Source organism: Rhinoderma darwinii, chromosome 1 (assembly GCF_050947455.1).
Source record: "Rhinoderma darwinii isolate aRhiDar2 chromosome 1, aRhiDar2.hap1, whole genome shotgun sequence".
NCBI classification, from domain to species: Eukaryota; Metazoa; Chordata; class Amphibia; order Anura; family Rhinodermatidae; genus Rhinoderma; species Rhinoderma darwinii.
In genome coordinates this window covers 563,216,475-563,243,666 of record NC_134687.1, presented here as the reverse complement: position 1 = coordinate 563,243,666, position 27,192 = coordinate 563,216,475, and the positions used below count along the sequence as shown (strand labels likewise).

The 27,192-nt window shown below is 41.2% G+C and overlaps 1 protein-coding gene across 2 annotated transcripts in view; it reads right to left on the bottom strand.

The window, feature by feature from the left end:
• The window catches only part of JMY (junction mediating and regulatory protein, p53 cofactor), a 61,861-nt gene that overhangs the window by 23,175 nt on the left and 11,494 nt on the right, over window positions 1-27,192 (bottom strand). For both annotated transcript variants that reach the window (XM_075838749.1, XM_075838748.1), the window contains exons 3-5: window positions 11,832-11,982; window positions 9,759-9,928; window positions 469-634 (exon numbers count right to left, since the gene is read on the bottom strand). In XM_075838749.1, the coding sequence (XP_075694864.1) occupies window positions 469-634; window positions 9,759-9,928; window positions 11,832-11,982 (487 nt within the window). The remainder of the gene's footprint in view (window positions 1-468; window positions 635-9,758; window positions 9,929-11,831; window positions 11,983-27,192) is intronic.

The window sequence follows — 27,192 nt, the reverse complement described above, 5'->3', positions numbered from 1 at the left end:
GCCCGAATTCAGTGAGCTCTTCAAACATTTGTGAAAGAATGGGTTGTTCTAAAGACAGACTGCATGGCTAGAGGTGCTGGATTTTATACACTTGTGTCAATGAGACAATGAAACACCAAAATGCAATAATTGAGGGGTGTCCCAATACTTTTATCCATATAGTATTTCTAAAACCAAAAGCTTTTCACATCGCTGGAAAAACATATCAGCACGACCCCCAGCTGGCCAGAAGCAATCCCAAAAGAAGTTTGATGCACCCATTTGTAAAGGCCAGTTTTATGGAAAATGGGGCCCTGTACAGTCAAGTTTTCAGTAGCATATTTGGAATGGTTACACTAATAAGAGCTCAGCACTTGGGATAGAAAAAAATATATATTAAAAAAAAATAAAAATACAAAAGAACTGGTTAAGAAAAACGACACATTTCCATGTATGCACATGTCGGACGCAATGACTATAAGGCTGCACCTGAGATCTGCCGCTTGATGCTTTCCAGTTGGGCTGTCAGCAGCAGCTCCTCATACTTGAGAATTTCAAACTGTACTTCATATAGTTGCAGCTGATCATCATAATAATCTGCTTCTAGCTGGTCTAATACGGCTATTGCTTCTGTTCCACCGTGTAAACTCTGCATCTAAATAATGAAGAGAAAAAAAACACCCGATTAGCTCATCGGAATATATATATATATATATTGTGAGGGTTTAGCATCAGGAGAGGTTGGTACAGCGGTTTCTTAGTAGCCAGAGACAGGGACACCGTGCATTAAAAGTCATAACAGGGCTTGGCCTGTGTTTTATTCTTGTCAAAGAAACAGCCTCTTATACAACAAGGCAAAATACAAAATAAATCCTGCTCGTCTGAGCACTAACTAAACAAGATATTATCTAACTATACCAAGTGCCTTCTTACCAGGCACTGGACACAAAGTAACACAGGTCTTTACTCACATAGAATACAGGCTACTCCAGACTTAGTAGTCTCCAGTCTGAGTCAGGGGTGAGACACACACACTGTGTCTGCACCTTTTTATACACAGGCTGCAGGTGCAGCTAATTGAGCAGCAGCCTTGTCCTACAAACAGAGATGGACTAGGGATTGGGGAACCCGCCCTGCTCTTCCCCAATCCAACTCCAGGCCCTTTTTCCGGCTTTTCCTTAAGCCGAGATTGGAAAGCTAGAGCTTTCTATTGCAAAAATACTCATTCCCTGGAGCCTAGGATACATATGACAGGATTCTAGGGGAAATGTACCTTCCCTCAATGACTTTACCGGTCACTGTCTCACTATATATATATATATATATATATATATATATATATATATCAGATCCTTACCTAATAAGGATATCATTGTTCCATTAGTTTGTAGGTCTCCTGTGCTTCCTTGGCTTACAAATTAAAACAAACAAGTAATAGTCTGGAATAAGATGGCTAAAAGAACCAGGTCTTGTGATTGTATGCAGGCATAGAATATCATGCCAACGTTTAAGTGCCCACATATAAGCAAGCTTGAGACTTAAAGGGTACATTGCAATAAGAATTCTGCAAAATTGACACTGCACTATAAGCACGCTCATGTAAATTCAGGTTTTATAAAATTGGATTTTAACAGATAAAAAACAAAAACATTGACTAAAATAACATAAAAGCCCATCTCGCTCCAGCCTTGCCTGACCCATGGTTCCCCACCAGTTTGTTTATATCATTGCAGCCATGGCATGCCTTACTGGGACATGACCACAGCAGCCAAATACCTGACCACATGCCGTACATACTGGCATCACCACTGTTGTCAGTGATTGGCTGAAACGGTCATATGTTAATACTGCACATCATTGCTGCAGCGATACAAACGGAGACCAAGCGGGGACCACAGGATCACTGTCATTACCAGGGGATTTAACACTTTGACTGCTGTAATACTAACACTTTCACTGCTGCCTTGCAGCACTGGGGTCCTGGATTCAAATCCAACCAAGGACAACATCGTCATGGAGTTTGTATATGGGTTTCTTATAGGTATTCAGATTTCCTCCCACACTCTAAATTCTGACTATCTGTATGTTTTTGGATTGTGAGCCCCAAAGGGGATAGTCAGATATAACTTTTGTACAGGGCTGTGCAATATGTTTGTGCGATATAAGAAACATAAATAATATAAGGGCTAGAGCTTAGCTCTTTAGATCATATAAAAAGTTTTAGGCGCAATACATAGGGGCACAGCACTTGTTTGAAGTCTGGAGCAGGAGGAAAACGTTGACTTCCTAGTTCTGTCTCTGTGTAGGGGAGGAGGGAGCAGCAGGGAAGAAAGGAGACAGTCTGTGATCACTCCCCTGTACAGCTTTCCAATGTCCCCATGGGTGTGGTCATCAATGACAGCTGGGAAGAAGGAGACATCAGAACATGAAGAAGGGAGGATTTGAGTGGACCTTGCACAGTGGTCAGTTGCAAGTTAGTTTATTTTGATCAGGGGCTCTTATCGAAGAGACTCCGACGCTGTATGGAGACTTCTTTCCAGGCAACGCTCCATGGTAAATAAAAGTATGCAAATAGAAAAAGTGGTTTTACAAGCTGAGTTAGGCTTTAAAGGAAGGTCTGCCAACACACTAACAGATGGGTTTGTGTTTTTTTTTAAAATTACATCAACAGGAGTTTAGGGTGCGGAGTTAAATTGAGAACTTTATGCATATTGGGGTGCCTCCCTGCCCGAGCGCTGTAGCTCAACTAATTTTTCGCCCGAACTAGAGTTCAATAGCATCAGCTAAATGTGATGTAGGGTATTGCCCCACGTAGCTGAGGGCGAGAACCATGGCCACATGCGGTAAATGGGATATTCAAATAGACTTAATTGGCTGAATGATTTTGTCTATTTGAAAACCCTGCCCGCCACATATGGGCATGGATTGGCTGCTGCTGCGTGGGGCCATATCCTTAGGAAGAACATCTATCAGGCAATGGATACACTAGTCTGTCCCCAGTGAAATGAAAAAGAAGAGGCTACTGGACACCTATGAAAAAAAACAAAAAACCATGAATCTGTTGGTAGATTTCGTATTGAAAGGCTGTTTATTGTGTACCTAAAACGACAAGTTACAAGATGCATCACTATTTAGCAGTAATTTAAAAATTGTTATATACTTCATGCTCTTCAAATGTCCGAGCTGCTTGCTGGGCATTCAGGTAAGAAATCTTGCAGCAAGAAACAAACCCGTGAGGTCTCCAAGGCCACCATATGCAGTAGGGAGCCTCTACCACAAAGCTCGTATTGTATATGATGGGAGAATGACAGCAAGGCCCTCTGAAAGTCTGGAAGACAGGACTTATGGCCCTCTGTTACACTGTAAGACTTCTTCATGCCCAGAAAACAGCAGACCCACCAGGTAGTCTATTAGAAGAAGATACTGTAAAAAGGGGGAATTTCATGATGACAACCCCTTTCCATATGCCCTATTAGTTCATATGGACATCTAAGAGGGAGGCCTTCTCCACTTTGTATCCCCTATAAATAGCTAGAGCGGAGACACTAACAAATGGTGGCTCTTGGTCTCGGGTGACCCAGTCTGTCAATGTATTACATAAACGGCTATGCATTTGTAGCACTACATGCCGCTGCATGGCAAATTTCCAGAAACAACGCTCCTCAGAAGTCCAACTTATTTTTATCAACTAACTACCAGCCCAGATAATATGAAATAATGGTTACCTCGATGAGACAACCGCTCTAGTCAAGTGTATGGAAATATTTTAATTTAATTTTATTTAGGAAACACTCCTGGTACACTGCGTTATGCCTAGTGAAGAGCCTGAGGGGGTGTACGATGACACAGATTCTCCGTGTTCTTTGAATCTTAGTAAAACGCACCAAACTCGCATGATCTGCAGTGCACAGAAAAACGAAGTAGTAGAAGTGGAGTACTTACCCATGGTAACCAGACCGCTGCTTTCATTTTGCATAGGTCCTCAAATAAACGTAAAAGTTCAAATCTAACTGGTTATTATGGGTAACTGCTCCACATTTGCTTTACACTAGTTTTGAAAAACCTCCCAAGCGCATACATTTATAATAATAGGATGTAAACCTAAAACATCAGACCTTTAAGGCCCTTTCATGCAGAGTTTTTTGACACGCTTTTTGACGCGGAAACAGCGTCCGAAAACGCGCCAAACAAGGGCCGAAAATGCCTCCCATTGATTTCAATGGGAGGCATAGGCGTGTTTTTCCCCAGTGAGCAGAAAAACTGTCTCGCGGGAAAAAGAAGCGACATGCCCCATCTCCGGGCATTTACGTCTCTGACCTCCCATTGGCATCAACGGGAGGCAGAGAAAGCGTATTTCGCTGCGTTTTTGCCCGCAGCGCTCAATGGCCGCGGGCGAAAAACGCGGCAAACAGCGTGCAGGCAGATCAAGATGAGGCAGAAATTTCTGCCTGCAAAAAACTGTGTGAGCAGGGCCTTAGTCTGCAAAATAAACATAAAATAATTAGCATTTCAAGCTTTAAAAGAAGAGTAAAAACACTCATGAGTACATAAAGCAATGAAATAGAGCAGAGCGACAAGAACAGTACAGCATGATCTGATGCAGAACAGACAAACTCATGTTACCTCTTAAGACAAGCAACACAATATTAATATGCAACTACCATCCAAACCAGCAGAGGCCCGAGAATGCTACAGCTCAACAAGTAAATGAACACTTTTCATGCCAAGGGATTGTACTTGAATAAACCTCAGATGACCTAGATTTTGCTGACTGGTTTAAAGGGAAACTGCCCTAAAGGTTATCAGAACAGGGAGACATGATGATGCACCGTTTAACCCCTTCCCGACATCCGCTGTATATATACGGCGCTATCGGGAAGGTGTTCCCACAAACCGCAGTGCAGTTATGTTGCGACGATGGTGTGGGCTCAGAAGCGGAGTCCACACCATCACCGCGGGGTGACAGCTGTATTATATGCTGGCAAAAGTCCTGTGAAGGCCAGGACCAGAGCTATTCTCTAATCCGGCCGATTAACCCCTCAGATGCTGCGCTCAATAGAGAGCGCAGCATCTGAGGGGTTTGTACCCGACCGGCAACCCAGCGACGCAATCGCTGGGTTGCTATGGCAACCACAGTACAAATAAGGTCAAATAATTGCCTCCGCGTCTGTCTTGTACGGAAGCCTCCGGCGGGTCCTCATAGGCCTGTTGTCAGTGAATGACTGACAGCTCTAATACACTGCACTATGTAGTGTAGTGTATTAGAGTAGCATTCGGGCATCAGGCCTTCAAGTCCCCTAGTGGGACAAGTAAAAAAAGAAAAGTAAAAGTTAATAAAAATGTTGTCAAAAAATAAAAACACAAGTTTCAAAGTAAAAAAAAAAAAAAGCCAAACTGCCTTTTTTCCCATAAGAAGTTTTTTATTATTGGGAAATAGATAATTGGTATCGCCACGTCCATAACGACCCAAACTATTATGTCATTTATCCCGCACGGTGAACGCCATTAAAAAAAACAAAAGAAAACACAAAAACGCCAGAATTTTGTTACTCCTCCCAAAAAAATGGTATAAAAAGTGATCAAAAAGTCACATTTACTCCAAAATAGTACCAATAAAAACGACAACCCGTCCCACAGAAAATAATCCCTGACACAGATTTGTCCACGCAAAAATAAAAAAATGTTATGGGTATTAAGTATGGCAACATATTTTAAAACGTGATTTTATTGTGCAAAAGCTGCAATACATAAAAAACCTATATAAATTTGGTATCGCGGTAATCGTATCGACCCGCAGATTAAAGTCAACATGTAATTGATGACGCAACGTGAATGCCGAAAAAAAAAAACAATAAAAAAAAAACCTGTTACAGTTGCTTGTTTTTGGTAATTTTCTATTCCAAAACATGAAATAAGAAGTGATCAAAAAGTCGTATGTGTCCCAAAACTATACCAATAAAATCTACAGCTCGTCTCGCAAAAAACGAGCCCGCATCAACCGGAAAATAAAAAAGTTATGGCACTAGTAATGCGGTGATAAAAAAACATCCCGATGTACAGGCTGGAGGGGAACATTCATTGATTTTCAAGGCCCTAGTATTTAGGAACTAGGAAGGAAAGGGACATCACATATCCGCTGGAAGCGAGGGTGCCCGTATTATACCAGCGCAAAACTTTCCCAGCAGAATTTCCCAAACTACAAAGGAGAAAAAGTCCCCAAAATGTGCAGAGTGTTACAAAAGGGGAATAAGAAAGAAAACCGTTTATCAGTGTGACACCGGCCTGCGCATAACGGATCGCTTCACAGCGTAACACACATCTATGGAGAATTGTATCATTTACCCAATTATTATATCCTCTTATTATGCCCTGATGTACTCCGCACAGATTACATATACCCTGATATACTCCGCACAGATTACATATACCCTGATATACTCCGCACAGATTACATATACCCTGATATACTCCGCACAGATTACATATACCCTGATGTACTCCGCACAGATTACATATGCCACCACATTATAAATTGAAATACCAGTAATACTCAAACAAAACTACTACCAAGCAAAATCCATACTAAAAATGGCACTCTTAGACCTACAGTGTGCCCAAAAAGCCGTTTACGTCCACAAGTAAGGCATTACCACACCCGGGAGAACCCGCTTAACAATTTACGGGGTAAGATTCTCCAGTGGCACATGCTGGGCACACCATATTGAGCGGTGAAATGGCAGATCAGTATAAAAATTGCAGTTTTCACTTTGCATCATCCACTTCGTATTAATTTCTGAAAAACACACTCCTTGATAAATGCCTTTAGGGGTGTAGTTTCCAAAATGGGGATAACTTTTTTTTGGTACATCAGGGGTTTTGCAAATGCTACATGGCGTCCGCAAACCATTACAGCAAAATCCATGCGCCAAAAGTTAAATACCACTTCTTTTCTTCTAAACCCTAACACACGTGTAAACATGTGGGGTATTGTTTTACTCGGGAGAAATTGCTTTACAAATGTTACAGTGCTTTTTCTCCTTTAGTCCTTGTGGAAATGAAAAAAAATTAGCTAAACCTACATTTTCTTTGAAAAAAAAGTTATATTTTCATTTTCACAGCCTACTTCCAATAATTTCTGCAAAACAACTGTGGGGTCAAAATGCTGACTATACCCCTAGGTAATTTCCTCAAGTTGTGCAGTTTCCTAAATGGAGTCACTTTTGGGGTGTTTCCCCTGTACTAGTACTACAGGGGCTCAGCAAAAGTGACACGGCGCCCAGAAACCGTTCCAAAATCCAAAACAGTGCTCCTTCCCTTCTGAGCCCCACCATGTGTCCAAACAGCAGTTTATGACCACATGTGGGGTATTGTTTTACTCGGGAGAAATTGTTTTACAAATGTTGTGGTGCATTTTCTCCTTTAGTCCTTGTGGAAGTGAAAACAAAAAAAACAAAAAAAACAAAACGCTAAACCTATATTTTCTTTGAAAAAAAATATTATGTTTTCATTTTCACGGCCAATGATTTCTGCAAAACACCTGTGGGGTCAAAATGCTCACTATACCCCTAGATAATTTCCTCAAGGGGTGTCGTTTCTAAAATGGGGTCACTTGTGGGGGTTTCCACTGTTTTGTCCCCTGAGGAGCTTTGCAAATGCAACATGGCCTCCGCAAACCATTCCTGCTTAATTTGAGAACCAAAAGCCAAATGGCGCTCTTTCCCTTCTGAGCCCTGTCCCGTATCCAAACAGGCGTTTATGACTACATACGGCGTAATGTTGTACTCGGGAGAAATTGCTTTACAAATGATGTGGTGCTTTTTCTCCTTTAGTCCTCGTGGAAATGAAAAAAAAAAGAAAAAAAATAGCTAGACCTACATTTTCTTTGAAAAAAAAAAAGTTAATTTTCATTTTCACAGCCCAATACCAATAATTTCTGCAAAACACCTGTGGAGTCAAAATGCTCACTATAACCCTAGATAAACTCCTTGAGGTGTGTAGTTTCCCAAATGGGGTCGCTTTTGGGGGATTTTCCACTGTTTTGGCACCACAAGAGCCCTTCAAACCTGACATGGTGCCTAAAATATATCCAAATAAAAAGGAGGCCCAAAATCCACTAGGTGCTCCTTTGCTTCGGAGGCCGGTGTTTCAGTCCAGTAGCGCACTAGGGCCACATGTGGGATATTTCTAAAAACTGCAAAATCTGGGCAATAAATATTGAGTTGCATTTCTCTGGTAAAACTTTGTGTTACAAAAAAAAAAGGGCTAAAAAAAATGTATGCAAAAAAAATAATATGAAATTTGTACATTTCACCTCTATATTGGTTTAATTCCTGTGAAACGTCTAAAGGGTTAAGAAAATGTCTAAATTCTGTTTTGAATACTTTGAGGGGTGCAGTTTTTAAAATAGGGTGACTTATTGAGGGTTTCTAATATATAAGGCCCTCAAAGCCACTTCACAACTGAACTGGTCCCTGAAAAAATAGCCTTTTGACATTTTCTTGAAAATGTGAGAAATTGCTGCTAAAGTTTTAAGCCTTGTAAAGTCCTAGAAAAATAAAAGGATGTTCAAAAAAACTATGCCAATCTAATGTAGACATATGGGTGATGTTAATTAGCAACTATATTGTGTGGTATTACTGCCTGTCTTACAAGCAGATACACTTAACTTTAGAAAAATGAACATTTTTGCAATTTTTCCCTAAATTTTGGTGTTTTTCACAATTAAATACTCAATGTATCGAGCAAATTTTGCCAGTAACATAAAGTCCAATGTGTCACGAGAAAACAATCTCAGAATCGCTTGGATAGGTAAAAGCATTCCGGAGTTATTACCACATAAAGTGAAACATGTCAGATTTGAAAAATGAGGCTCTGTCAGGAATGTCAAAAGTGGCCAAAGCGGGAAGGGGTTAAAAGAATCTACAAACATGAGCTTCACTTTATGAAGACTCTGTCCCCAGTATAAAAAACAAATTTGGATACCTTACATATGCCCCAACAATGATAAATGAGTACAGTAAGGGCCCCCCCTTCAGTAAGCTCCCGACGTACATGCTAAATGTGTCTATAGGGCTCCATTAGAGTTACCTGTTGAGCTCTGTCGGGCCATATATGGAAAGGGACATCAGGAGCTTCCCCGGGCACAGCGCTTCAAGTAGCGTTCTGCTCAGGGTGTTCGGAAGACGTATACCTCCGATGGAAGTAAAAAATGTGATGTGAAGGGCACCTAACTTGTGGTTAATGAGCATATGAAGGCTTACCTAGTCTCAACGAGGCCTGTTGGCCAGTGTCAAAGACGTTTATGTGACAAAGGTGCCCAAGCTCTTATCGACCTGGTGCTGTGAACAGTACCAATTACAAGTGATCTTGTTGTTGGATGAACAGCAAGAAAGTTTAGGTAAAGCATAAACCAAAATGTTAAAGAACATTCTTCGACAGAAAACAGACCACATGCTCCAAAAATACAACAATATTACAGTGTGTTTTCCCCCTCAGCCCATTCCCCTCTATTAGTCAAAGCAGAGAATGGATAAACAAGCATCTCTCCCTCTGAAGGACACGGATCGCTTGTGCATTACACAGTTATTTCAACGGGCACTGTGTAATGTTTTCTCTCCCCTGTGTTGGCAAAACAGGGAAATGAAACACTTGCTGCCAGGTCCCCATGGATTACAGCTGCCTTCTGGGGGTCCCAGCAGCAATTCCCTGTGATCAGCTCATCTTTGGTGGATCCTTTTAACAAAATGGACACACCCTTTAAAAATACAGTTTACAGTTACCTCCTCCTTTAGTGCATGTTTCTTTTGTTCAAGACAGATTTCTTTTGCTCTCATGAGTTGCAAAGTTTCTCTAGAAACCCCGTACTGAAGTTTTTCCATGCGCTCCACCGCTGCTGTCCAGCATGTCTTTCCAAACTTTTTCTGGTCTGCTCGCATCCGCTCAAATACGCCTTTACATACAAAAATAAAAATGTAGTTACCAACACCCGTAAACCATTAAAGAGAATAATAAATCTTACATAAAAGGCAAAAACAGTTAAGTAATAAACCTCAATTTACAGACCGATTTTTCAAATAAGTTGATTTATTTCATGAACTGCATGTATTTAGTCCCATGCCAGCCACAAGACTGACTTTTAGTAACAAAATCATGTCACTGAAATTGTCCTTGATCAATCAAGTTTTTTGCAGTTGGTGCCACAATGTACCAAATGTTAGGTGAATTGTGGGTCATCTAGAGTATGAGCAGAACTTCACGTTAATGTTATTCGGCAACAAAATCATAAAGAATCTATGTGATGCATTTTATTTATCCATTATGCCACCTACACGAATGAGGAAAGCGCAAATGATTTTCAGGACATGTTCTTTCTAGCTCGGCCCTAAGAATACAGCCAGGCCGAGCTAAGGAGAGCCGTGTCGAGAGCGGGCTGGGAGGAGAAGCGATACAGAAAGGACTAGCATGCTTCAGATGGTCATTTCTTGTAAATCGGAGCTATATATCAAGCACCGATTAGGGTGTGTTCACACGGTGGCATCCGCTGCAAATTTCTGCCTCCCATTCATTTCAATGAGAGTCGGATGCTTCAGTTTCCAGCTAGCTCATTTTTTTTATCTAGCAGGAAAAAGAAGCATCCTGCTCGAACCTCGGGCAAGTTCTGCCCAAACCTCCCATTGAAGTCAATGGGAGGGATCTTCCTGACGATGGCAGACATAGTTCCGCGGCGGATTTTGCGGTGTGAAAAGGGCCTTACATTGCTCACTATGTGTACTATTTAACAAACACCTATGTGACGTTTAGAGGGTTTTTTTTTCTATTTTGTAAAGAATGGGCAAGGAGAAGACAAGATAGCTAGAAGGAGACATAGCGAAGCACAATTGGGACCACAACGGAGTGCAGTATGTTTCCACTGTGGTACAAGAAAGATAAAGCTATAGTATGAGGTCCCAGAAAGGCCTAAACATAACACCAGTGCAGTTATGACATATTTATAAACAATTCATTATGTAATTAAAAAAACCTTAGTATTAGTAGGCACATACTTGTTAAACACTAGGATAACAACTACATGTCCCAATATTTCTTTAGGCCCTGTTCACACAGAGTTTTTTTTACGAGTTTTTTTTGGCACGGAAACCGCTGCGCAAAACTCGTCGAAAAACGCCTCCCATTGATTTCAATGGGAGTTGGACGAGTTTTTTTACCGCGAGTAAAAAAAAAAAAAAAAACGCGTCGCGGTAAAAATAAGCGACATGACCCATCTTGAGGCGGTTTCCGCCTCCAAAACCCCATTTCAATCAGTCAGAAAGGGTAAAAAAAAACAAACACCTTGACGAGTGTTTTGACGAGTTTTTGTCAAACCACTGTGCAAAAAACGTCTGGAGCAGTTTTTGCAGGAGAAATTTTCCTCCTGCAAAAAACTCAGTGTGAACACAGCCTTAAGGTGCCAAACAAATGAAATTGAATATCATAAACTAGGAAATAGGCAACATAGTAGATTACCAACTTACCATATGAATATTGCAAAGCCTTATAACAATGGTTGAAAGAACTGGTCATGCGGGTGGAATTTAACGTAAAGGTCCAGATCTAGAGCCACACAAAGACGAGGGAGTAACATTTATAGTAACTCCCAATATACATCGATCACTCGATTATCTAGGACTTTACATTTCCTGCAGCTCTACATGTGTAGCATCAAAACATTCACACTCGGATAATAATACTGTATTAGGAAATTGCTATTTAAGCAATTCCCTAATATTTTTTTCAAAGGTTCATAAAAGAGAATTTGGTAGAATATATTACAAAATTAAGTAAACTTAGAACACAAAAAAAATATATCTAATTACCTTTCTGAGCTTTTGCTGTTATTTCAAAGTATTTAACAGTTAAATCTTGAATAGAAAGCATGGCCATGTGAGCTTTTTTCTGCCAGTCTGCATCTTCCTTCTTCAGGCTTTCTATTCGTCTGGGTCCCAAGTAATCATTTTCTATAGAGATCTGTAAATAAAACAAAAATAAATCCTGTTGGTATACAACTCTTTTAGTCCTCCTTCACACCCAGATTTTTTTTTTTCTGGCAATTTAAACTGCATTAAAAAACATGCGGTTTTTTATGGCTTTTTTCTATTTAGTGTCATTTTGTACATGCTTTGTTTTATGGCGTTTTTGAAGTCCTATAGAGAAGCCTATGGGAGAAACGCCTGAAAAAAAACAAAAAAAACGCAATACCCAGAGCATGACCACACTGGCCACAAAATTGCCTAAAAAAGGCCACAAACCAAAACGTAGTCGTACGTAGTGCATTTGATATTTTACCAAAGAGTTTAATAAAACATTTGGCTGCACTAAAAAAAATGCATGAAAAAAACACAAAAAAAATGTGTGAATCCAGCCTTATACGGTTTGTTGCACGCGCTAATAGCAGTCTTTGGTATATACTGGTATATTCATACACCTCTGTATTTTCCCACATACACCAAGACCCCACAAATGGTTGAGCATGTGCACTTCATTTCCAAAATCTCTCTGGGAGTTACGGAAACAGCCAAGCGCATATATAAATATAGCCAAGTCCATGTTCAGAAACAACACGTGAGTAGGCACAACGTGGGCTTGGAGGTAAACTTATAGAACATACGAAGTAAAGTTGTATTTAGCTCGGAGAGGATTGCCGAGACCGGATATAATCAACTATGACAGGTACTAGTTCTGTACAGCTTTCAGCCTTTAGTTGTAAACAAGATGGGTCCGATTCACTGACAAGAAACAGAGATGTTGAATATCGGTGAGAAACTGAAACACAAAAGTATATTGGAATGAATTAGGGTATGTTCACACGCAGACTCAAAAACGCCTGAAACTATGGAGCGGTTTTCAAGGGAAACAGCTCCTGATTTTTAGACGTTTTTTAAGCCACTTGCGATTTCTGCTACGTTTTTCGCTGTTTTTTTTCGGCCGTTTTTGAGCTGTTTTCAATAGTCTATGAAAAACAGCTCTAAGAAGGTCCCAAGAAGTAACATGCACTTCTTTTTCGCGGCTGTTTTTTTACGCGGCCGTTTGTTATAACAGCCACGTAAAAAAAAACGGCCCGTCGGAACAGAACGCCGTTTTTCCCATTGAAATCAATGGGCAGATGTTTGGAGGCGTTCTGCTTCCGATTTTTCGGCCGTGTGAACATACCCTTACAGACAAAAAAACTAGGGGAATGCTCCATCGGACTCTATGCACAGAGATATTCTCCATTAGAAGAGCTGCTTCTAGTGGGTAATAAATCCATACACACAGGGTCCATTGGAGCCTGTACAACTCTGTGCCAGTGTGCATGAGCCCTTTGTAGAAAATTTACAGAAGGACACAGATATCAGGTTATCAAGTATATTTTGTGAGCAGACTGGAAAGAGTGGGCATCACAGGAATAAAGCGGTATTGATAAGGTAAGCCAATTTCAACGTCTTTTATTTTTACATTCTAAAGCCCTGTTCATATCTGCGTTAGGGGCATCAGTCGCAGATCTGATAGGGATTACCGGAAACAATAGCGCAGAACGCCGTTCTATTTTTTCAGGTAAAATCACGGACACCCCGACGGAAAGCTGACGGAACCCATTCAAGTCAACAAACCAACGCAGGTGTGAACATAGCCCAAAGACCAGAAAACCACTTTAACCCGTTAGTGACGGCGGCCACTAACAGGCTTTATTCTGATGCATGTGCCTTTTTATGGCGCTGCATCAGGATAAAGTAAACAGAGCAGAGAGTGTCAAATCTCCCTGCTCTCAGCTGCTAGAGGTAGCTGAGGGCTGGGGGCGTCCCTGCTCTGCGGGTGAGATCGATATTAGTATCGATCTCACCTGTTTAACCCTTCAGATGCGGTGCGCAATAGCGAGCACCGCATCTAAGTGGTTTTGGAGAGAGGGAGGGAGCTCCCTCTCATCCCACCGACACCCGGCGATACGATCGCCGAGTGTCTGTGTCTCTAATGGCAGCCGGGGGCCTAATAAAGGCCCCCAGGTCTGCCTGGAGTGAATGCCTGCTAGATCATGCCGCAGGCATGACCTAGCAGATGCCTGTCCGTTTTAAACGGACAGGCAGTAATACACTGCAATACAAAAGTACTGCAGTGTATTATAATAGCGATCGGAGAATCGCATATTATAGTCCCCTAGTGGGACTAGTAAAAAAGTGAAAAAAAAGTTTAATAAAGTTAATTTTAAAAAAAATGTGAAAAAAAAATGAAAAACCTGGCTTTTCCCCTTACAAACTGTTTACTATTAAAAAAACAAAATAAAAGTAAAAAAGTTACACATATTTGGTATCGCCGCGTCCGTAACGACCCTGACTATAAATCTATTACATTATTTAACCCGCACGGTGAACGCCGTAAAAAATGTTAATAAAAAACTATGGAAAAATTGCTGTTTTCTGTGAATCCTGACTTAAAAAAAATGTGATAAGTGATCAAAAAGTCACATTTACTCAAAAATGGTACCAATAAAAACTACAAGTCTTCCCGCAAAAAAAAAGCCCTCATACGACCGCATCGGCGAAAAAATAAAAACGTTACGGCTCTTCAAATATGGAGACACAAAAACAAATCATTTTGAAAAAAAAAGTGTTTTTACTGTGTAAAAGTAGTAAAACATACAAAATCTATACAAATTTGGTATCGTTGCAATCGTAACAACCCGCTGAATAAAGTTATTGTGTTATTTATATCACACGGTAAACGCCGTTGATTTAAGACGCGAAAAAGAGTGGCGAAATTTCAGGTTTTTTTCTATTCCCCCCCCCCCCCAAAAAGTTAATCAATAAATAATATGTCCCCTAAAATGGTGCTATTAAAAAGTACAACTTGTCCCGCAAAAAACAAGACCTTATACGGCTATGTCGACGCAAAAATAAAAAAAGGTTATAGCTCTTGGAATGCGACGATGGAAAAACGTAAAAAATGGCTTGGTCATTAAGGTTTAAAATAGGCTGGTCATTAAGGGGTTAATAATATCAATTAGAAAGAAAATAAAAAAACACACAAATCTACAACAGAAAACGATGTAAACTGTATCCAACCAGTATATAAAGCCTAGTGTAATGAAGTCAGGAGCGTTGCACGACAAACCCAGTTCCACAGACGATCCATCTACTTCCATGCTCCCACGGACGTTAGCAGCTGTGCTTACATGGATGGCACATTTGCAAATCTAATCTATCTTTAACCTTACACATTTGCATGAACACGAATATGACGACTTTAGACCTATGAAAACAAATCTCACTTAGATAGCGATACCGGAGTGAAAAGTATTAAACCCAACAAGTTTTCAGGACAATCAGAAAATGTAAAGCTAAAATCTGAAAAGAAAGCACTGTGCGAAGCAGGACATAGTGAAGAAAATGGCATGAGACGGAGACCGAGAGGGGAAGACAAATCAAACAACTATCAGATCTATAAATGACATGTTTTATGTGGGAGAAATAAAAGGTGACCAGAGACTGAGGAGTAAAGGCTAGTGTGTGTTTCATACTTATGTACATTTCACAACGTGCAGCAAAGTTTATATCAGTTCTTATGGAGGAGGGGAAGCAGCGACTGCCAAACACCTCTGGCAATGTTCATCTCCGTAGGACTAGCGTCTAGCAGCTCCTAAAACCTATTAGTCTGTTGCAAACACCATCATCAATCTATGGGAGAAACGCCTGAAAAAACACCATCAGCACTCAGATCACTGGATGTTCACACGGATATGGTTTGGATCCTCTGAATGTCCCTACAAGATTGAACAAGGCCAGAGCACAAGTGTTGTCATGGGGCCTGCAAAGCAAAAGTGCTGCAAGCACTGATAACATGATGACATGTGAAGACTCATAGTGAATGTCCATTACATTTTCCCAAACCTCTATCAGATTGTATGGAGTTTGGCTTTACATTTTATAACCCTTTTGATTAAATGCTGACTGATCTGAGATTCCAAACCACTTTGTAATGTAGATTTCCTGCAGAGGAATCGCACAATCTATTCTGATGTCAAAGCCATAGAGCCTGTGTAAGCTACACATAGGACATTCGGCTTTCAGCTACAGTGCCCCCTAGATATTGCCTAGGAGATCGTCACATCCTCTCCAAGGAAGCAACTTGTAACCTGCTTTGGAACATACAAGATGAAGTCAATGACTGCCCAAGCTGCCAGTGACAGCACATAATAAAAATAAAAGGTTATTGTTAATTATTAATAATAATATTAAGCTACATATGGCGAAATAGGTCACACCAACATTAGCCACTGCTCAATCGAGGCTGCCGGTCACAGAATACTGCTCAAGTCAATAGGTCAGTAAAGTAAAGTCTGGCTGCCATGAAGGTTTTCCACATCAGGTTGGGTTCACATCATGTATTTTGTTTGGTCTCTTTCCCTGTTGTGAAGTCTACCATTTACTTCCACTATCAAAAAAGATAAATGCGTCAGGATTTTATTTTGTTAACAGAACAGAAGTGTGGCAGGCTACGATTTTCTGTCCAGGAGAAGAAGAAAAAAAGGGGATCCCACCGGAAACATATGACATTATGTTGTATGTATCCCCTATAGAAAATCAAAGTTACTGTACAGAAAGATTTTTTTATTTTTTTTTTTTTTTTAATGATCAAAGCTAGCTCTTCCATATATCATTCTAATGCCCCAGGTACAACACGTCAGGGAGATTTGTTGTCCAGTGAGCCTTCTTTGATGAAAAGAAGGATATGTTAGGGAATGTTTCCACTTCATGATCCTCCTTTTGATTCGAGCAGATCTCCTGAACGTAATGAGCTAGAAGTACACATAGAAAAGAGAAACTACCTATGACAGAACCCTGAACATGTGATATGCCATAGATGTCTGATCAGTGGGGTTCCCACCAATGGTATCCCCATGAAGCCCGAGAAACAAGGGTGCGGGGGGTGACGCCAGAGAGTTGGAAACGCGTCCAGGATCACTCTCCCTACAATGCTATGGGAGGTACTGTATAGAAGCGATATTAAAAGGAGGTTATGGTAAAGTCATACAACGTGGAAACAAAATGGATTTAGAATACAATTTTCCTGCTGGCCACACAAATGCCACAGATGGAGCACGCTATTGTTTAAGAAAAAATATAGATATTCCTGAAAATGAGGGCCCGCACTGTATGAACAGTTATTATAACTTTGACCATATCAAATCAGGTTGCTGCAGGGATATACTGTGAACAGCAGTATCATTCCAAAAACACACTCAAAAGGAAACCTCTGCAAAAGAGGGAACTAATGCAACCTCCGCTCCATTCAGTTCCTGGTGGGAACCCTATTCTTGTAATCAGTGGGGTCCCAAGCGCAAGCACACCGACTGCCTCTCTAGGCTCCCAAGGAGTTGGTCCGGTGGACCGCTATCTACCATGTATGGCCACCATACACATACTCCTCTCTACCCATCTAGGTCGTAAATCCTGCGGAGCTCATCAATCTGGGATGTGAGAAAGCTGGTAAATAATATACCCTTTATGATGTTATATGTGGAAGAAGGTGGTTTTCACAATAATATAAGCTAAAATTCAAAATATTTCCCCATTTCTTTAGTTTGACACAAACTTATATGCCGGCTGTACCCAGGCAATCAAAAAATAAAGAATGTTAACCCCTTCACAACCGCCATAAGGCTATATACCTTCTAACTGTTAATGCCCCGTGCCGTCGTCACGTGTATAAAACGTGGACAGCCTTGAACAGGGTTTATTGAGTGCGGTTCTGCTTCAGTGTGAGCAGCGCTGCATTCTCATGTCTGCGGGGCTTTAAGAGCCCCAGACTACACCCCCCACTGTAGATAGCGCAAAACCCCCTGCAGATAGCGCTACCTAAGCTCCCTCTAGGAGCGGAATCCCCGGTGTCAGATCACTCTGTCCCTGGGATTCAGCTTCTAGAGACCCTGACGTCATTGTTCACCGTCACCGACACTCTGACCGCGGATTCCGCTACTGGAGAAGCCCCTGGCGTCCCTATCCATATATGGACAGCGACGTCAGCGGCTCTCTCTAGAAGCGGAATCCCCGGTGTCAGACCGATCTGCGTCGGGGATTCCACTACTAGAGAAGCCCCTGGCATCACTATCCATATATGGACAGAGACACCAGGGGCTCCTTCTAGGAGTGGAATCCTCGGCCAGATGGATTCCGCTCCTACAGGGAGCTACAGTGGTGCTATTTAGAGGAGGGGGGTGCCAATTACAGGGGGGGGTGCTGATCCATACAGAGGGAGTGGCACTATCTACAGGGGGATGGTGCGATCTGCAGGGACTGGTGCTATCTACAGGGGGTGTGGCACTATTTACATGGGCACTGTGGCATTATATGGGCGCTACCTACAGGGGACACTGTGGCGCTATCTACATGGGTACTGTGTGTGGCACTATTTACAGTGGGCAAAGTGGCACTATCTACAATTGTATTGCGTCACTATCTGCAGCGGCACTGTGGTGTTTTCAGGTGGCTGTAACAAAAAAAAAAAACCCTAATGAATAAAATTAATCAATTTTTTTTTTTCTTTAACGTTCATGAAAAATGGATGGTATATATCAGACGGCCGGGAAATGGATTCAAATTTTGAGACACATTGATGCAAAAAAGCCATGAAAAACTGACAGTTGATCCGTTAACTGCCATTTTTTTTCACTTCGCGTGAACATAGCCTTATAGCCCTCTTATCCGCTCACAGCGATCCAGGGTGACACACATACATTAACCCCTTCCCGACATATGACATACAGTTACGTCATAGCCGGGAAGGGGAAGTATGGAGCGAGCTCACGCAGTGAGCTCGCTCCATACGATGCCGGTGTCGGCTGTATGTTACAGCCGACACTTCAGAGTAACTAGCGCGATAACTTGAGTAACTTGAGCGCGATCCCGCTAGTTTAACTAGTTAAATGCCGCGGTCAATACCGACCGCAGCATTTAAATCGTGAGAAAGAGGGGGGCGACCCCCTCTAACAGCTCATCGCGCCCCCCCCTGGGGGGCGATGGTTGCTATGGCTGCCTGGGGGCCTAATGAAGACCCCCAGGTCCGCCATCTTTGTACACCCATTAAGTCCTGCCTCTGGCAGGGCTTAATAGATGGCTGTCAGAATCACGATATACTGCAATACATTAGTATTGCAGTATATCGTGCAAGCGATCTAATGATCGCTGGTTGAAGTCCCTAATAAAAAAAGTAAAAAGGAGTTAAATAAAGTTGATTTTTTTGTGTATAAAAAAAAATTTTAAGTAAAAAAACAAACAAAAAAAAAAAACAAAACACGTTTTCCCATTTTCCCCCTAGAGCACAGTAAAAAAGTAAATAAATATACATAATTGGTATCGCCGCGTCCGTAAAAGTCTGAACTATTATAATATATCATTATTTAACCCGCATGGTGAACGCTGTAAAAAAATAAAATTAAATAAAATAAAATAAAAAATTGTAAACGCCAGAATCTCTATTTTTTAGTCACCTAATCTCCCACAAAAAAATTAAATAAAAAGTGATCAAACCGTCGCATTTACACCAAAATGGTATTATTAAAAACTACAGCTTATCCCGCAAAAAATAAGCCCTCATACCACTTAATAGACGGAAAAATAAAAAAAAAGTTATGGCTCTCGGAATTTGGCGACGCAAAATAAATGTTCTTTTTTACACTTAGGTTTTTAATTGTAAAATATAGAAAAAAACTATATATATTTGGTATCGCCGTAATCTTATTAACCCACAGAATAAAGTTAACATGTTGTTTTAATTGCACAGTAAATGCCGTAAAAACAGCGCGCAAAAAAACATGGAGGAATCGCTGTTTTTTTTTCATTTTCTACCCCACAAATAATTTTTTCCCATTTCCTAGTACATTATACGGCAAAATAAATGGTGCTACGAAAAATTACATCTCGTCCCACAAAAATCAAGCCCTCATAGGACTATATCGACGGAAAAATAAAGACGCTATGGCTTCTGGAATGTGGGGAGGAAAAAACGAAAATGAAAATCTGAAAGTTGTTTTTGTCAGGAAGGGGTTAATATATACACACACATTATATACATACGCATACACACACACACACACACACACAAATATAAATACCAAAAAGTTTTTTTTTACATTTTTTATGATTTCTCTGCTCAGAAAAATTCAAAACATGGAATTAAACTAATCTAGAAAACGAAAGCCTCATAAATCTTGTAAAAAACAAAGTAAAAATAGTTGTGATATTAAAAGCGGTTGCAAAGATATTATCGTTAAAAGAAGTGCATTTAAAAAAATGGAGAATTAGACCTGGACACGGGGGATTAAATGACCTCTGTACAGCGCTGCGTAATATGTTGGCGCTATATAAGTAACTGAAATAAATAAATAAATAATAAATAAATAAATAAATAAATAAGCACATTAGATTCTATAGTTTTCTTAAAAATGCAATGTGTGTGATGTGTTGTGTACAGGATGTTCTTTCCAAGAAAGAATACTACTGGTCACGATCAGCCACAATGATTTGTTACAGATCACATATCCAGGGGCCGTCTGTCACATCCCTTAGCCATGCGTGTCCATGCACTCCCCCGACATGTCCCTAACCACAACACAAAATGACCTGATGGGAATACAGGCCCAGCACAAAGAGCAGAGAAGAGCGGTCGTTGTTCACGGTCGCAGATGTTTAAAGTCGTAGATTATCTGACTGTTGGACTTTTGCAGCTTATGGACTGATCCACATTACTATGGGCCAGCCAGTTCATATAAATTGAACAGGTAAACTGACCTGAATAGCACGGTCTCCCTTAATCCAGTGCAGTTTTATTTTTTCTGGGATTCCCCCTCCCCCATTCCAGAGATATGGCCCACTGTTGAGTTGGCTAATTTGCTGTAGTTAGCCAACGGGGTGGAGCCAGCTTCCCTCTGCCTCTGATGCGGACCAATCAGCTCGAGGCAGCTTGAGGGTAGTTCACGCCCTCTTTGGCTAACTACAGAAAATTAGCATAGAGGGAGCACCTCAGTGGGCAATAACAGTGGGCCATAGCTCTGGTACAAGGGTTCCAGGAAAAAAAGGCTATTCAGGTCAGTAAACCAGTTCTACTTATATGACCAAGTGACAGGTTCTCTTTAATGTTTATTCCAATCAATAAAGTAATGACTTAAAAGGGGTTTTCCAATCCTCAGGATAGGCCATCAATAGCTGATCGCTCGGGGTCAGACTCTTGGGACCCCTGCTGTTTAGCTAATTTTGAAGGGGGTGCAGCGATTTTTACTTGCTCACTGTGAATTATCGACACACCTGTAGCGGCGATTCACAGCCTTCTTCTATTCACTTCAATGGGAGAAGGCGGCTGCAACAACTGTGAATCGCGGCTACATTTGTGTCGATGATTCATAGTGAGCAAGTAGAAAAGGGGAAGCAGTGCTCGTATGAGCGCTGTACCCCCTTCAAAACAGCTGATCGGTGGGGGCCCCGGCCCCAATCCATCAGCTATTGATGGCCTACCCGGAGGATAAGCCATCAATCTTTAGGGACTGGAAAACCCTTTTGAGTGGACCCTTTTACGGCTTTTGTGGGTTTGTTAGAGTAGGTGACAAAATGCAGGCAAACAATAAAGGGTTATATTTATTATAAGAGATTAATGTATTCTTGCTGGACTGGAGTACAAATATGCACACGAGCAATCTATTGTTGCAGATGATCGTATACATGAGAGTACAGTGGTGTCAAATCTTAGAAATGACAATGGGATTATGGGGGGGGGGGGGGGGACGACACAACCTACAAACTTGAGGAATATAAAATGCATGGTCTGACTGCACTTCTATTATATCTACTGCAAGGAGGTTTCCTTCCGATACGTGTATTTCTAACACAGGTTATTTGTCTGCTCTCTTCTCCAAAGATGTAAAAGAATTTTAATTGAATATGCCATTCTGAAATGAAGCCCACGTTGTCAACTTACATCAAAAAGGAAATGAGACATCAAAGGTAATAACTACTTGACACAACTGGGACAATCTAAGCAAGACCCATATTTCTTATATAATTAGATTACAATATGTATCTTAAGGGAAAAGGCAAAAAGAAGTTACTCACAGTTAAGTAAACAAAACCATTCTTCATTGGGAAGTCCATAGAAACAGACAGCGAAGTGCCAGATACAACAGTATACAGTGAGTTTTTCTTTACTTTCCATGTCGTCATCTTTAGTAAAATATTGCCGTTTTCACACTGGCCACTGAGCCCTCACGATAGGCGGACACTTCCTGTTTTGCAGAGACCACTTTTCAGCTTGTGTTGTGTACACTGGGGGCAGGGATAGCAGTCATTGTCATCAGAGGGTATGATTACACTTCACACCACGGATGGTAGGTGATGACAGCTCTGCTCCTACTCCCTGCATAGCAACCTCTGCAAAGGTCACAGAGCATGCCCACAACAGTTTTCCATAGAATATAGGATTGTTTTCTTATGTCCAGGTGCCTACTGTAAAGCAAATCTCTGGAAGGGCTATTGCAGCAGCTCTCGGGATTTTGTCAACCGATCACTGGGAAGCAATTTTCTTCCTCCTGTTCTACTCTCTAATTAAATACATGGTGGTTGCTGAAGAATACTAAAAATACCCTGTCAAAGCACCCAATATACCTTCTGGTCATTTGCATGTGCAATGGGGTTATATACCCGGTTAATGACTACATTTAACATTTTTCAGTGTTGTGAATACTTAAGTGTGTGCCATACATTACACCATAAATAGAAATTCATATGCCTTAGGCTAGAGTCACACGGGCGTTGCGGATCTCGCGCTGTGGGATGCGATATCACGCATCCTCCATAGACTAGAGTCTATGGAGGGATGCGTGTAGCGTGAAAAAATAGGACATGTTCTATTTTCTCACAGACCCTTCACACGGTCCATTGAAACAACGGCCGTGTGAAGAGCCGCATTGAATTATATAGTGTGAATAAGGCCTTATACCTTTTCACCAGTGGTCTGCAATCTTTGAATCTCCTGCTAACCTAAAACTGGTACCAGGACTTATGAAAGCTATCATGGCAGGCCGTGACTTGTAGCACTGTGTGAGCCTCCTTTATCATAACAAGGAGCACTGATCACAGACGAAGGTGCACGTGTTTTTAATGACATGCTTGTTTGTCACTTACATCTGGTAAGTATTTAAAAATAATTTTGATTTGCGCTGTTGGGGCGGTACTACTCTATGTCAGCTTTACTATGAAAACTACAGGTACAGACATCCGGATGCGCTTGCCTTGTCGACAGTGGAACTAGAGTCCAGTGGACTAATCTGTAACAGCGCAGATCGCAGATTTTCGCCTTTCCCAACGGTGTAAAGGGGAGCGATATTCCATGAACTTAGGACTTTTCTTTTGTGGACTGATATTGGTCATTTGAGCGGTAAAGTACATTTCTTAGGCCCCATGCACATGGCCGTGCCCATAATCACGGCATGCAATAGCGGGCACGGCCGACCGGAGACTGCCACCCGCATTTTCGGCCCGTGCTCCCATTCAACATATGGGAGTACAGCCCGCAAAATGCAAAAGAACGTACATGTTCCATAATTTTCGGAACACCTCTACGGCACGGACACCCATCCGTAGCGATTTATATTTTTCTACTGTAATTTTTTTATTTATTTTGTGTTACTAAATTCTGACAACTTTTTTTCCGTCGATCAGTAGGAGGGCTTTTTTTTTGCGGGACGAGCTGTAGTTTTTAATGGTACCATTTTGGGGTAATAACAAGTTTTTGATTACTTTTTATTGCATTTTTTGTGGGAGATGAGGAAGTGACCAAAAAACTGCGATTCTGGCATTTTTTTCGTACTGGATTCACGGTGACTGTTAAATAATGTTATATTGTAATAGATCAGCCTTTTACAGACACGGTGAGAACAATTATGTTTATTTTATTTATTTTTACCAAAAAAAAAAAATAACTGATTTTTACTAGTCCCCTCTAGATGACTTGAACTAGAGATCGTTGGATTGCTAGCGCTATATACTACTATACTAATGCATTGCAGTAGATCGTGTTTCTGACTAGGGTTGTCACGATACCAGAATATGGACTTAGATACCGACACTTCTTGCAGTATTGCAATACTCGATACCAAAACGATATTTTGGCAACAATAATACATTTTAAAAAAGTTCTTACATTTTCTGATGTGAGGCGCGGGGTGTGATGAATTTTGAACCTCCGTGTGCCTTACATTAATCGTAATTAACCCAATCATGCTCCTCAGCCAGAATGGACAACATTGGGTTAATGTGTGAGGTACATGATGGGTTTAATTACTATTAATGTGAGGCACATGGAGGTTCAAAATTCATAATACTTCGTGCCTCACATTAATAAGTGAAAGAAAGCAGATTTTATTTTATTTTAAAACTGCGTAAACATCATACATGACGCTATAAATGTGTTATTATGGTCGCGACGATACCGAATGTGTATATTTAAATATATTGAGACTTATTTTAAACGTTTATTGTAAAAAAAAAAAAAAATGTACTAATGAGCCGCGGCGCAGGCACCGAAGACAGAACATACGGGTATTTTGAAGTGTCACACTACCTAAAGATTCAGAAAATAGGATAAGTGACCGGTGGTGAAGGAAGCACAGTGCAGAGGACTGCCTGGTTTCCCAACACCCGCACGAGGTTGAATGGGCTGGCAGCACAGGGTGAAAACCCCCCTGCCGATAAGAAGAAATAATATGAAAGCAATAAAAACTAAAATAAAAATATAGCAGCAGACCTGATAATCAGGTCTTGTTTACCTCCTATGGACACTAGGCTAAAACGGATTAAGGCCCCGTGCACACGTAGATTTCGACTGTAATTACGGACCGATTCATTTATATGGCTGACGGACACCTTCCCGTATATTTATGGGAACGCGTTCGGGCCGTAAAAAGATTCCGTAAAAATTAGGACGTCCTATTTTTTTTAAATTATTTTACAGACCATGTTCCCATACTTTAGAATAGGAGCACGGTCCGCAAATGCAGACGACTGTCCGAGACCGGCTGTAGCCACGGACCGGGATGACGTCTATGGCCGTGTGCAGGGGGCCTGAGCCAGTGTCTGCAGGAAGGGTATGGTCTGCCTGGGCAGAGCCTAGACTCTTTCCTACCTAGTGTCAGCCTCCTAGTGGCAAGGGCATATACCCATGGTACTGTGACCCCCAATGATATCAACAAGAAAGTAATTTGTTACTTTTATTAGGTTACCCATCTCTGTACAGCACCTGTGCTTTGAGGCTGGCAGGACTGGCTGCGGGTAGGATTACCATGTGAAGAGCTTCAGTTCCTATGATTCTTTTCCCCTCTTACAGCTGCCTGCATGCCCTTTATTACAAAGTCTAAGGTAGTGCTGCAATTACTCACTGTCTAGTACGGAGATACAGCTCTGACAAGACTCTGAACTATATGCTGCTCAGCATGTGAAACACAATTCCTCCAGAGAGAGAGGTAGAGCAGGCAGCAGTGAAGATAAGAGGTATGTGATGTGCGATTACCTGTAGGGGGGAGTTAACCAAGTCTTCAGTGTAGGGATCGTCACACAAGGAGGCGATAAACACCAAAAGCAGGATCATGCGACTGAATGTTAGACTGGTTTACAGAGGCTTTTCAGCTACAGACAGTACATAAGTAAGTGACTAATCATACTGCAGCTAAACCGTCTGCACACAATTTTTAAAGATCGGGAAAACCCCTGTAAGTTTTATTGTAGATCACGACATGTTCAGATTATTGTAATGTTAAAAGGGGTTTTCAGAGACGTCAAAAAAAAAAAAAATACAACGAACAATACGATTATTAATCTTAAAGTTTAACTGTACTTTCAGCAACTTTGATGTCAGAGACATATCAGAAGTTTTGATCGGTGCGGAGACCCCCACCGTTCCTCAAATGAAGATACAGACGCACTCCGCTGAGCGCTATCCACTTTTGGCTGTGATCGGCTCTCCTTGTCAGCCTAAAGATGGCTCTCATGGAACGTCTATGAGCCGTTTTCACCATAACGGGAAGAGCTGATCACTGCCGAAGGTGGATAGCACTCAGCTGAGTGCTTCGGTACCTTCATTTCCACGATGGTGGGGGTCTAAGCACCCGGACCCCACCGATCAAAACTTCTGATATGTCTCTGACATATCAAAAGTTTGACTAAAGTGTAGTCACTCTCGAAAGCGTATTTCATGTTTCAGTTTAAAAAAAAGCAACAAAAAACCCACAATTCTCTTACCACAATCTCTCATTATCACACAACATTTTTTTCTGCTTAATTTCTTTCGTGTGTGGGGGGGTGGAAAACTACGAATTCCATAATGCAACTGAAGGGCCCATGCATGCACAATATTTCCACCTATGTAGCATGCGTGTAACATGCGGTGAGTTGATCCAGAACCCTAAACGGGACATTAATGATGTGCCGTACATTGGGGGAATGGTTTCCTAAACAGGACCTACGTTACGGATGTACAGAGGGTCATGAATTGCGGAAGAAGAAAACAGATTTCATAATCCACGACAGAAAAAGAACTCAAAGCCACTTTTGGAGCGGTGTGTAACTTACAAATCTATGGATTTCAGAAGGTTAAGCATGGGTTAGAGTAAAAGATGGCGCTCGGAAAACCCTTTTAATGATATCTGGAAACTCATTTTATGGACTTTCCCCAACTGTAACTTTGGTGATAGTTTTGAAAGGAGCGACCACATGCTGATCGCTTAGGGGGTTGGGACAGCTGGTTTTTAATGCTTTTATACCACCTTAACTTCTTCTTTGTCCGTATATAATTTATAGTCGCTTATCAGGGAAGTAGGATGCCACACCACAAACACTGTTTATAGGGATTGGTAAGTGGGCAAGTCTAAAGTGACTATGGCCGCTCCGATTTCTGTACACTTACACTTGTCATACTGATTATTGCGCAAACCAAGATAAAGAACCTTCAGGCTACCAATTGCTCCAAAAAGTCCTTCAATGTTTGTTTTTTTTCTTGTTTCATGACTGAACTTATATTGCACATTGTAAAAAACATTTGTACTAATACCAGTTGTATTTGAGCATGTTGATTTGATAGCCACCTTTTTGTCATTTGTATCTTTTATTGCCTTTTTAAAGAGGCTCTGTCACCAGATTATAAATGCCCTATTTCCTACATAATCTG